The sequence below is a fragment of the Taudactylus pleione genome, unplaced genomic scaffold (assembly GCF_031769625.1).
Source record: "Taudactylus pleione unplaced genomic scaffold, aTauple2 ptg001720l, whole genome shotgun sequence".
In the NCBI taxonomy this organism is placed as follows: Eukaryota; Metazoa; Chordata; class Amphibia; order Anura; family Myobatrachidae; genus Taudactylus; species Taudactylus pleione.
This window is the reverse complement of record NW_028286117.1, coordinates 50,773-64,725: the sequence shown is the minus strand read 5'-3', so window position 1 is coordinate 64,725 and position 13,953 is coordinate 50,773. Positions and strand designations below refer to the sequence as shown.

Below are 13,953 nucleotides of genomic sequence, written 5' to 3'. Positions count from 1 at the left end.
GCATATTCCATATTGTAAATTGTTATGGGTATGATAGTTGAGCATATTCCCTACAGTAAATTGTTAAGGGTATGACAGGTCAGCATATTCCCTACAGTAAATTGTTATGGGTATAAAAGGTTAGAATACTCCCTACAGTAAATAGTTTTGGGTATAACAGGTCAACATACTCCCTACAGTAAATTATTATGGGTATAATAGGTCAACATACTCCCTACAGTAAACTGTTATGGGTATTACAGCTCACCATACTCCCTACAGTAAATTATTATCGGTAAAACAGGTCAGCAAATTCCCTACTGTTAATTGTTATGGGTATAACAGGTCAGCATACTCCTTACAGTAAATTGATATGGGTATAATAGGTCAGCATATACTCTGCAGCAAATCGTTATGGGTATAACAGGTCAGCATATTCCCTATTCTCAATTGTTAAGGGTATGACAGGTCAGCATATTCCCTACAGTAAATTGATATGGGTATTACAAGTCAAACTATTCCCTAAAGAAAATTGTTATAGGTATAACAGGTCAGCATACTCCATACTGTAAACTGTTATGGATGTGTGATACCCTGTAAAGACCCCCATATATGTGGACATTTGTATGTTGCCCTGAGCTGGAGAATGTTCTGGAACTGAAGTGAGGAGGTGCACTAGGACCCAGGAAATCTGGAAGAGTGTGCTTCACTAGTGAGCTCAGACTAAAATCTGTAACAAAAAGGGGAGGAGACTCAGACACCCCTGAGGAGAAACGCCAAGGAGCGCTCCAGGTAGTGTGGAAGAATGCTGAGGCATTCAGTCAACATCCATCCGACTTCGGGAAAGCTGAAGGTGTCCATCACCACATCCCCACTGGGAGTAACCCCCCAATTAAGGAAAGACACAGACCTCTACCACCGGCCATGTACCAACCTGTGAGGAATATGATCAGTGAGATGAAGGAAGCTGGTGTAATTCGTGAGAGCCACAGCCCATGGGCGGCACCGCTGGTGATTGTCAGGAAAAAGGACGGCAGCCTCCGGTTTTGCGTTGATTACAGGAAGCTGAATGCAGTGACACATAAAGATGCCTATCCGCTACCTAGGATTGAGGAGTCGTTAACGGCACTGAAGACAGCTACCTACTTTTCCACTCTGGATCTAACAAGCGGGTACTGGCAAATCCCGATGGCCCTGGAGGATCGGGAGAAGACGGCCTTCACTACCCCGATGGGACTCTTTGAATTTGACCGGATGCCGTTTGGACTCTGCAATGCACCAGCCACCTTCCAAAGGGTCATGGAGCACTGCCTTGGCCAACACAACTTTGAAATGGTTCTCCTGTACTTGGACGATGTCATCATTTATTCCAGAAGCTATGAAGAGCACTTGAAACACCTAGATGAGGTATTTGTACAACTGACCAAGTGCGGCTTGAAGTTAAAACCATCAAAATGTCATCTGTTAAAGCCCAGGGTACAGTACCTAGGACACATCGTCAGTGCTGAAGGGGTAAAGCCGGATCCAGAAAAAATTCAGGTAGTGCGAGACTGGCCCGTACCTAGAACAGTAAAAGAGGTCCGAAGCTTCCTAGGTTTCGTTGGCTACTACAGACGATTCATTGAGAACTTTGCAAGAGTGGCTGCACCACTGCATGAGCTCCTGCGAGGCAAGTCAGGTCAAGAGAGACGGAGCACTTCCTTGGTTGCATGGGCTGAGGAACAACAAATATCCTTCAAGCAACTGAAGTCATCGCTGATAGAGGCTCCCCTTCTGGCTTACCCAGATTATGAGAAGCCTTTCCAAGTCTACACAGATGCCAGTCACCATGGTCTGGGAGCTGTATTGTCACAAGTACAAGATGGACACGAGAGAGTGATAGCTTATGCCATCCGAGGCCTGCGAAAGACCGAGAGAAATAATGAGAATTACAGCACCTTTAAACTTGAACTCCTTGCTCTCGTCTGGGCCATCACAGAGAAATTTAAGAATTATCTGGCTGTCACACCATTTGTAATTGTCACTGACAACAATCCCCTGGCACATCTCTCTACCGCTCGCCTGGGAGCACTTGAACAGAGGTGGATGTCTCGCCTGGCCAATTTCAATTATACTGTTACCTACAGAAGTGGGAAGTTGAATGGAAATGCCGATGCCTTATCCCGCCTACCCACTGTGGATGTCTCGGAAGAAGATAGAGATTGGGCCGAAGATATTGAGACTCCCTTATTCAAGACGCCGAGGAGCAAACAAAGTGTCGTCACCTCTGACCCTGTGTCTGCCACTGCCAACCCAAAATCTAATAGTCCTCAGCCTGACACATCTGAATCTGATTGGGAACAAGTGCAGAGGGAGAGCCCGGTGCTGCAGGAGTTGATGGATTTCATCCAACATGAACGCCGGCTGACTAAGCTGCAGAGGGTGGATGCCAATCCAGAGTTTGTCAAACTGTTAAGACACAGAGACCGTATTAAACTCAAACAGGGACTCATGGTCCGAATAAGCCTTGATCCAGCAACTCACCAAAATGTAACCCAAATAGTTGTACCGAGACAACAGGCCAGCTTCCTTCTTACTGCTTATCACAACAAATCTGGACACTTCGGAACCCAAAAGACGGAAGCCATATTACGGAAAAGATTCTTCTGGATAGGGATGAGGACTGACATTGAGGAATGGTGTCGAGACTGTATAGCCTGCAGCCTTAAAAGGAATCCTGAAACCAGCCAAAGAGACCCACTACATCCAATAAAGAGTCAATTTTCCATTGGAGATTGTTGCCTTGGATCATGTCAAACTTGAGCCCAGCCCAAGTGGATTCCAATACGCACTGACCATCACTGACCACTACAGCAAATTCCTAGTAGTTGTCCCAGTACGTGATCTGACAGCCAGGACTACAGCGGAGGTCTTTCTAAGGAACTTTGTCCGCCCCTATGGGTACCCTAATCGGATCTTGACAGATCAAGGACCCGCATTCGAGTCACAGCTGTTTCATGAACTTTGCTCTTTGTAAGAAGACGAGGCCGACCGGCTATCATCCTCAATGCAATGGCTTGTGTGAGAGAGCAAACCAGACTATGATTGGAATGCTAAGAAGTCTTTCAGCCGAGAAGCGCTCTCAGTGGCCTACCCTCCTGCCTGACCTTGTGTATCTGTATAATAACACAGAACACTGTTCCACAGGATTCACGCCCTTCTACCTCATGTTCGGACGGCATGGTAAGCTGCCCAAGGATCTGGAGTTGGCTCCCGAGCTAATGGATCCTGTTACCACACAGACTAATTGGGTTCGTGAACATCAGCACCGGATAGTGACTGCCCGAGAGATAGTTGAGAAGAGGATGGAGACTGTGCATCAACGTCAGGAGAGGAATTACAATTCAGATGCCAGAGCGCTGCCCTTACAAATGGGAGACAAAGTCTGGAAGAAGAAAAACCACAGATCAAGCAAGTTGGATGCCATGTGGGAGGATGTCCCTTATACCATTGTTGGTGTCCCCGTTGATGGCCGGTACGCCTACCTAATCCAGAGGAATAAAGATGGCCAACTCAGCACAGTACCACGTGACCAGTTAAAGTTATGCACTGCTGAAGCTTCCTTGATACAGCAGGAGGACTCCCCTATGGCAGAGAGATGGGGATCTTCTGGGGACGTCCCTCTTAATGACCCCATAGAGTTGCTCACATTCATGTGCGGCCCGGTTCCATTTAATACAGTAGGGGGTACAGCCCCAGAACCTTTAACAGTAAGGTCTATGGAAGGCGAAGCTGACCCCCTTCCTGCCCTTGATCAGTTAGAGAGTCATGTACCTGACCTAGAAGTCAGAAGGTCAGAACGAAGCACCAAAGGTATAATGCCTGTAAGATACCGAATGTGAACTATTGTAACCTGTACGTATAATTGCCCTATGACAAAGTTAGATTGTTCAGGACTTTTGAGTAGATACAAAGTTGCGTGAGGACACGCATAGTTCTAGCGGGGGAGTGTGTGATACCCTGTAAAGACCCCCATATATGTGGACATTTGTATGTTGCCCTGAGCTGGAGAATGTTCTGGAACTGAAGTGAGGAGGTGCACTAGGACCCAGGAAATCTGGAAGAGTGTGCTTCACTAGTGAGCTCAGACTAAAAACTGTAACAAAAAGGGGAGGAGAGAGAAGGACCCTGAAACTGGCTGAGAAAGCACATGTCTGGTGTGTGAGGGAACTGAGAAGTAGGCTGTGAGGAGTGCAGCACCTGGGATTGTTTGCAGGTCTGTGACCAGAAGCCAAGCCAGGAAAGTGAAGAAGCTGCACTGCCAGGTCAGAGGACGCAGTGGGCAGCAAGTAGCCAGCAATATGAAGTAAGAGACTCCCAGTGAGACAAATGAAGAAGGAGCAGGTGCAGTGATCGCAGGCACAGTGATATCCTAAAGTGTACTGTGGCTCCCATTATCTATTATGAAAGACTCAGTAAGGCACAGTGAGTAACAACCCTTACAGCACTATAAACTGAACTTTATCCAAGATTTATTTTCCCTCCCTTTGCTACCAAGGGATATTTACCTTAAGAAAGCAAAGCAACCAGCTACCAGTCTATAGTAACCAGTGGTGTGCATTGTATGTGACTTGGGATTCATGCTGTTTAATGAACTGGTCACAATAACAGCCTGCATAGTACACAGTTAACCTAATTGAAATACTTTACCTCTGTTAACTCAATCCAAGAACAGAACTGTGATATATACATTCTGTTAGCAGACACTCAAGAGAACAGGGTGTTACCCCCTTTGCATACAGTTATGAAGGACAGAACAGTTATACATATATATATTCTACCATCCGGAAGTCATTGAAAGCAACGTGACCATTAGTCTGGATACATTTAAGATATCATCTCGATGCCACCACCTTGTGGATAATAGTAATACATTGACATTCCCAGTAAAAAGTGTGGAGAGAACTCTTCTGCTTTCTGCCTGTAGCCATTAAGACTTTGGTGCAATAGGTGTTATTTGAGCGAGACTACATTAAGGGAAAACTATCTGTTGCAGAACTTCCTGTTATTTCCTAATGGTAATGCCAGATTGTTAGATTATTTGTGAGATATTAGAGCGTTTATCGTCATTGTATTGTTCTTTGTAATATTGCTATAACTTATTATGAAAGGTTAAACTATACTGTGCGTGAAACTGAGTTTACTGTTAGCAAAGTCATATTGCTAAACTGTGTATATTGAATTAACATTACAGTGATCTACCATTCAGGCAAAATAAAACATTTTGTCACTGTCCACACGTGTAGTGACTTGTCAGGGGTTTTTGGGGGGTTCCCATCTCTCTGCCTAACCACTACAGAATCCAAGAGCAGCAGCAGGTCAAAGACTATTTGAAAGGCCGGGATTGACGACTTCTGCAGGGAAACAGGTACGACTCACCTACCAACACCCCACCACTAGTGACTTATTACAGATGTACTAGATCAGCATACTCCCTACTGTAAATTATTTATATAAAAGGTCAGCATACTCCCTACTGTAAATTGTTATGGGCATAACAGGTCAGCATACTCCCTACTGTAAATTGTTATGGGCATAACAGATCAGCATACTCCCTACTGTAAATTGTTATTTTCTATTAAAGATCAGCATATTCCCTACTATAAATTATTATGGGCATTACAAGTCAGCATTTCCCCTACATTAAATTGTTATGGGAATAAAAGGTCAGCAAATTCCCTAAAGTAAATTGTTATGGGATTAACAGGTCAGCATATTCCCTACTGTAAATTGTTAGTGGTATTACAAATCAGAATATTCCCTAAAGTAAATTGTAATGGATATAACAGGTCAGCATGCTCCCTACTGTAAAATGTTATGGGTATTACAGGTCAGCATACTCCCAAAAATAAATTGTTATTGGTATTACAGGTCAGCATATTTCCTACTGTAAACTGTTATGGGTATAACAAGTTAGCACTTTCTCTACAGTATATTGTTAAGGGTATAAAAGGTCAAAATATTCCCTAAAGTAAATTGTTATGGGCATAACAGGTCAGCATACTCCCTACTGTAAATTGTTATGGGTATTACAGGTCAGCATACTCCCTACTGTAAATTGTTATGGGTATTCCAGGTCAGCATATTCCCTACAGTAAATTGTTATGGGTATAACAGGTCAGCATATTCCCTACTGTTAATTGTTTTGTGTATAACAGGTCAGCATATTCCCTACAGTAAATTGTTATGGGTACAACTCTAGAGTAAGTTGTTATGGGTATGACAGGTCAGCATAATCCCTACAGTAAGTTGTTATGGGTATGACAGGTCAGAATATTCCCTACAGTAAGTTGTTATGGGTATGACAGGTCAGCATAATCCCTACAGTAAATTGTTGTCGGTAAAACTGTTCAGCATACTCCCTACAATAAATTGTTATGGGTATAAAAGGTCAGCATATTCCCTACTGTAAATTGTTTTGGTTATTACAGGTGAGCATGTTCCCTACTGTAAATTGTTACTTGTATAACAGGTCAGTATATTCCCTACGGTAAATTATTTTGGGTATTACAGATCAGAATACTCCCTACAGTAAATTGTTATGGGTATAACAGGTCAGCATACTCCCTACAATAAATTGTTATGCGTATAACAGGTCAGCATATTCCCTACAGTAAATTGTTAAGGGTATGACAGGTCAGCATATTCCCTACAGTAAATTGTAATGGGTATAACAGGTCAGCATACTCCCTACAGTAAATTGTTATGGGTATAAAAGGTTAGAATACTCCCTACAGTAAATTGTTATGGGTTTTACAGGTCAGCATACTTTATGGGTTTTACAGGTCAGCATACTCCCTACAGTAAACTGTTATGGGTATTACAGCTCAGCATATTTCCTACAGTAAATTGTTATGGGTATAATAGATCAACATACTCCCTACAGTAAATTATTATCGGTAAAACAGGTCAGCAAATTCCCTACTGTTAATTGTTATGGGTATTACAGGTCAGCATACTCCTTACAGTAAATTGATATGGGTATAATAGGTCAGCATACTCCCTACAGTAAATTGTTATGGGTATAATAGGTCAGCATATACTCTGCAGCAAATCGTTATGGTTATAACAGGTCAGCATATTCCCTATTCTCAATTGTTAAGGGTATGACAGGTCAGCATATTCCCTATTCTCAATTGTTAAGGGTATGACAGGTCAGCATATTCCCTACAGTAAATTGATATGGGTATTACAGGTCAGCATACTCTCTATGGTAAATTTTTATGGCTATGACAGGTCAGCATACTCCCTACTGTAAATTGTTATGTGTATTACAGGTCAGCATACTCCTTATGTAAATTATTATGGGTATAACAGGTCAGCATTTTCCCTACAGTACATTGTTATGGGTATAACAGGTTAGCATATTCTCTACAGTATATTGTTATATGTATAACAGGTCAGCATACTCCCTACCATAAATTGTTATGGGTATAAAAGGTCAGCATATTCCCTACTGTAAATTGTTATGGGCATTACAGGTCAGCATATTCCCTATTTTAAATTGTTATGGGTATAAAAGGTCAGAATATTACCTAAATTAAATTGTTAAGTGTATTACAGGTCAGCATACTCCCTACAGTAAATTTTTATGGGTATGACAGGTTAGAATATTCGCTAAAGTAAATTGTTATGGGTATAAAAGGTTAGAATACTCCCTACAGTAAATAATTATGGGTATAATAGGTCAACATATTCCCTACAGTAAATTGTTATGGGTATTACTGGTCAGCATACTTCCTACAGTAAATTATTATTGGTATAACAGGTCAGCATACTCCTTACAGTAAATTGATATGGGTATAAGAGGTCAGCATGCTCCCTACTGTAAAATGTTATGGGTATAACAGGTCAGCATACTCCCTACTGTAAATTGTTATTTATATAACAGGTCAGCATACTCCCTACAGTAAATTGTTATGGGTATAACAGGTCAGCATATTCCCTACAGTAAATTGTTGTGGGTAAAACAGGTCAGCATACTCCCAAAAATAAATTGTTATGGGTATAAAAGGTCAGAATATTACCTAAATTAATTGTTATGGGTACAATAGGTCAGCATACTTTCTACAGTAAATTGTTATGGGTATTACAGGTCAGCATACTCCCTACAGTAAATTGTTGTGGGTAAAACAGGTCAGCATATTCCCAACTGTAAATTGTTATGGGTATAAAAGGTCAGAATATTACCTAAATTAATTGTTATGGGTACAATAGGTCAGCATACTTTCTACAGTAAATTGTTATGGGTATTACAGGTCAGCATACTCCCTACAGTAAATTGTTACGGGTATTACAGCTCAGCATATTCCCTACAGTACATTTTTATGGGTATGACAGGTTAGAATATTTGCTAAAGTAAATTGTTATGGGTATAAAAGGTTAGAATACTCCCTACAGTATATTGTTTTTGGTATAACAGTTCAACATACACCCTACTGTAAATTATTATTTGTATTACAGGTTAGCATACCCCTACAGTAAAAGTTATGGGTATAACAGGTCAGCATATTACCTACAGTAAATTGTTATGGGTACAAGTCAGAATATTCCCTAAAGAAAATTGTTATGGGTATAACAGGTCAGCATACTCCCTACTGTAAACTGTTATGGGTATTACAGGTCAGAATACTCCCTAGAGTAAATTGTTATGGATGTACTAGGTCAGCATACTCCCTACCGTAAATTGATATGGGTATAACAGGTCAGCATACTTCCTACTGTAAATTGTTCTGGGTATTACAGGTCAGAATACTCACTACAGTAATTTGTTATGGGTATTACAGGTCAACATATTCCCTACAGTAAATTGTTATGGGTATAACAGGTCAGCATATTCCCTACTGTTAATTGTTATGGGTATAACAGGTCAGCATATTCCCTACTGTTAATTGTTATGGGTATAACAGGTCAGCATACCCCTACAGGTAAATTGTTATGGATATAACAGGTGAGCATATTCCCTACAATAAATTGTTATGGGTATAACAGGTCAGCATATTACCTACAGCAAATTGTTATGGGTATGACAGGTCAGCATATTCCCTACAGTAAATTGTTATGGGTACAAGTCAGAATATTCCCTAAAGAAAATTGTTATGGGTATAACAGGTCAGCATACTCCCTACTGTAAACTGTTATGGGTATTACAGGTCAGTATATTCCCTACTGTAAATTGTTATGGGTATAACAGGTCACCATACTCCCTACAATAAATTGTTATGGGCATAACAGGTCAGCATGTTCCCTACAGTAAATTATTGTGGGTAAAACCGGTCAGCATACTTTCTACAATAAATTGTTAGTGGTATTACAGGTTAGCATATTTCCTACAGTAAATTGTTATAGGTATTACAAGTCAGAATATTCCCTAAAGTAAATTGTTATGGATATAACAGGTCAGCATGCGCCCTACTGTAAAATGTTATGGGTATTACAGGTCAGCATACTCCCTACAGTAAATTGTTGTCGGTAAAACTGTTCAGCATACTCCCTACAATAAATTGTTAGTGGTATTACAGGTCAACATATTTCCTACTGTAAATTGTTATGGGTATTACAGGTGAGCATGTTCCCTACTGTAAATTGTTACTTGTATAACAGGTCAGTATATTCCCTACAGTAAACTGTAATGGGTATAACAGGTAAGCCTATTCCCTACTGTAAATTATTTTGGGTATTACAGATCAGAATACTCCCTACAGTAAATTGTTGTGGGTATAACAGGTCAGCATACTCACTACAGTAAATTGTTATGGGCATAACAGGGCAGCATGTTCCCTACAGTAAATTATTTTGAGTATTACAGATCACCATATTCCCTACTGTAAATTGTTATGGGTGTAACAGGTTAGCATATTCTTTACAGTATATTGTTATATGTATAACAGGTCAGCATACTCCCTACAATAAATTGTTATGCGTATAACAGGTCAGCATATTCCATATTGTAAATTGTTATGGGTATGATAGTTGAGCATATTCCCTACAGTAAATTGTTAAGGGTATGACAGGTCAGCATATTCCCTACAGTAAATTGTTATGGGTATAAAAGGTTAGAATACTCCCTACAGTAAATAGTTTTGGGTATAACAGGTCAACATACTCCCTACAGTAAATTATTATGGGTATAATAGGTCAACATACTCCCTACAGTAAACTGTTATGGGTATTACAGCTCACCATACTCCCTACAGTAAATTATTATCGGTAAAACAGGTCAGCAAATTCCCTACTGTTAATTGTTATGGGTATAACAGGTCAGCATACTCCTTACAGTAAATTGATATGGGTATAATAGGTCAGCATATACTCTGCAGCAAATCGTTATGGGTATAACAGGTCAGCATATTCCCTATTCTCAATTGTTAAGGGTATGACAGGTCAGCATATTCCCTACAGTAAATTGATATGGGTATTACAAGTCAAACTATTCCCTAAAGAAAATTGTTATAGGTATAACAGGTCAGCATACTCCATACTGTAAACTGTTATGGATGTGTGATACCCTGTAAAGACCCCCATATATGTGGACATTTGTATGTTGCCCTGAGCTGGAGAATGTTCTGGAACTGAAGTGAGGAGGTGCACTAGGACCCAGGAAATCTGGAAGAGTGTGCTTCACTAGTGAGCTCAGACTAAAATCTGTAACAAAAAGGGGAGGAGACTCAGACACCCCTGAGGAGAAACGCCAAGGAGCGCTCCAGGTAGTGTGGAAGAATGCTGAGGCATTCAGTCAACATCCATCCGACTTCGGGAAAGCTGAAGGTGTCCATCACCACATCCCCACTGGGAGTAACCCCCCAATTAAGGAAAGACACAGACCTCTACCACCGGCCATGTACCAACCTGTGAGGAATATGATCAGTGAGATGAAGGAAGCTGGTGTAATTCGTGAGAGCCACAGCCCATGGGCGGCACCGCTGGTGATTGTCAGGAAAAAGGACGGCAGCCTCCGGTTTTGCGTTGATTACAGGAAGCTGAATGCAGTGACACATAAAGATGCCTATCCGCTACCTAGGATTGAGGAGTCGTTAACGGCACTGAAGACAGCTACCTACTTTTCCACTCTGGATCTAACAAGCGGGTACTGGCAAATCCCGATGGCCCTGGAGGATCGGGAGAAGACGGCCTTCACTACCCACGATGGGACTCTTTGAATTTGACCGGATGCCGTTTGGACTCTGCAATGCACCAGCCACCTTCCAAAGGGTCATGGAGCACTGCCTTGGCCAACACAACTTTGAAATGGTTCTCCTGTACTTGGACGATGTCATCATTTATTCCAGAAGCTATGAAGAGCACTTGAAACACCTAGATGAGGTATTTGTACAACTGACCAAGTGCGGCTTGAAGTTAAAACCATCAAAATGTCATCTGTTAAAGCCCAGGGTACAGTACCTAGGACACATCGTCAGTGCTGAAGGGGTAAAGCCGGATCCAGAAAAAATTCAGGTAGTGCGAGACTGGCCCGTACCTAGAACAGTAAAAGAGGTCCGAAGCTTCCTAGGTTTCGTTGGCTACTACAGACGATTCATTGAGAACTTTGCAAGAGTGGCTGCACCACTGCATGAGCTCCTGCGAGGCAAGTCAGGTCAAGAGAGACGGAGCACTTCCTTGGTTGCATGGGCTGAGGAACAACAAATATCCTTCAAGCAACTGAAGTCATCGCTGATAGAGGCTCCCCTTCTGGCTTACCCAGATTATGAGAAGCCTTTCCAAGTCTACACAGATGCCAGTCACCATGGTCTGGGAGCTGTATTGTCACAAGTACAAGATGGACACGAGAGAGTGATAGCTTATGCCATCCGAGGCCTGCGAAAGACCGAGAGAAATAATGAGAATTACAGCACCTTTAAACTTGAACTCCTTGCTCTCGTCTGGGCCATCACAGAGAAATTTAAGAATTATCTGGCTGTCACACCATTTGTAATTGTCACTGACAACAATCCCCTGGCACATCTCTCTACCGCTCGCCTGGGAGCACTTGAACAGAGGTGGATGTCTCGCCTGGCCAATTTCAATTATACTGTTACCTACAGAAGTGGGAAGTTGAATGGAAATGCCGATGCCTTATCCCGCCTACCCACTGTGGATGTCTCGGAAGAAGATAGAGATTGGGCCGAAGATATTGAGACTCCCTTATTCAAGACGCCGAGGAGCAAACAAAGTGTCGTCACCTCTGACCCTGTGTCTGCCACTGCCAACCCAAAATCTAATAGTCCTCAGCCTGACACATCTGAATCTGATTGGGAACAAGTGCAGAGGGAGAGCCCGGTGCTGCAGGAGTTGATGGATTTCATCCAACATGAACGCCGGCTGACTAAGCTGCAGAGGGTGGATGCCAATCCAGAGTTTGTCAAACTGTTAAGACACAGAGACCGTATTAAACTCAAACAGGGACTCATGGTCCGAATAAGCCTTGATCCAGCAACTCACCAAAATGTAACCCAAATAGTTGTACCGAGACAACAGGCCAGCTTCCTTCTTACTGCTTATCACAACAAATCTGGACACTTCGGAACCCAAAAGACGGAAGCCATATTACGGAAAAGATTCTTCTGGATAGGGATGAGGACTGACATTGAGGAATGGTGTCGAGACTGTATAGCCTGCAGCCTTAAAAGGAATCCTGAAACCAGCCAAAGAGACCCACTACATCCAATAAAGAGTCAATTTTCCATTGGAGATTGTTGCCTTGGATCATGTCAAACTTGAGCCCAGCCCAAGTGGATTCCAATACGCACTGACCATCACTGACCACTACAGCAAATTCCTAGTAGTTGTCCCAGTACGTGATCTGACAGCCAGGACTACAGCGGAGGTCTTTCTAAGGAACTTTGTCCGCCCCTATGGGTACCCTGATCGGATCTTGACAGATCAAGGACCCGCATTCGAGTCACAGCTGTTTCATGAACTTTGCTCTTTGTAAGAAGACGAGGACGACCGCCTATCATCCTCAATGCAATGGCTTGTGTGAGAGAGCAAACCAGACTATGATTGGAATGCTAAGAAGTCTTTCAGCCGAGAAGCGCTCTCAGTGGCCTACCCTCCTGCCTGACCTTGTGTATCTGTATAATAACACAGAACACTGTTCCACAGGATTCACGCCCTTCTACCTCATGTTCGGACGGCATGGTAAGCTGCCCAAGGATCTGGAGTTGGCTCCCGAGCTAATGGATCCTGTTACCACACAGACTAATTGGGTTCGTGAACATCAGCACCGGATAGTGACTGCCCGAGAGATAGTTGAGAAGAGGATGGAGACTGTGCATCAACGTCAGGAGAGGAATTACAATTCAGATGCCAGAGCGCTGCCCTTACAAATGGGAGACAAAGTCTGGAAGAAGAAAAACCACAGATCAAGCAAGTTGGATGCCATGTGGGAGGATGTCCCTTATACCATTGTTGGTGTCCCCGTTGATGGCCGGTACGCCTACCTAATCCAGAGGAATAAAGATGGCCAACTCAGCACAGTACCACGTGACCAGTTAAAGTTATGCACTGCTGAAGCTTCCTTGATACAGCAGGAGGACTCCCCTATGGCAGAGAGATGGGGATCTTCTGGGGACGTCCCTCTTAATGACCCCATAGAGTTGCTCACATTCATGTGCGGCCCGGTTCCATTTAATACAGTAGGGGGTACAGCCCCAGAACCTTTAACAGTAAGGTCTATGGAAGGCGAAGCTGACCCCCTTCCTGCCCTTGATCAGTTAGAGAGTCATGTACCTGACCTAGAAGTCAGAAGGTCAGAACGAAGCACCAAAGGTATAATGCCTGTAAGATACCGAATGTGAACTATTGTAACCTGTACGTATAATTGCCCTATGACAAAGTTAGATTGTTCAGGACTTTTGAGTAGATACAAAGTTGCGTGAGGACACGCATAGTTCTAGCGGGGGAGTGTGTGATACCCTGTAAAGACCCCCATATATG

General features: G+C 42.5%; 1 protein-coding gene across 1 annotated transcript in view; it reads left to right on the top strand.

Moving 5' to 3' along the window:
* The window catches only part of LOC148439537 (uncharacterized), a 74,233-nt gene extending 61,498 nt beyond the window's left edge, over positions 1 to 12,735 (top strand). Inside the window, 5 exon segments of the mRNA XM_088464615.1 lie at positions 723 to 2,742; positions 2,744 to 2,991; positions 2,993 to 3,811; positions 10,676 to 11,159; positions 11,161 to 12,735. Coding sequence (XP_088320741.1) covers positions 723 to 2,742; positions 2,744 to 2,991; positions 2,993 to 3,811; positions 10,676 to 11,159; positions 11,161 to 12,735 — 5,146 coding nt within the window.
* The last annotated feature ends 1,218 nt before the right edge of the window (positions 12,736 to 13,953 follow it).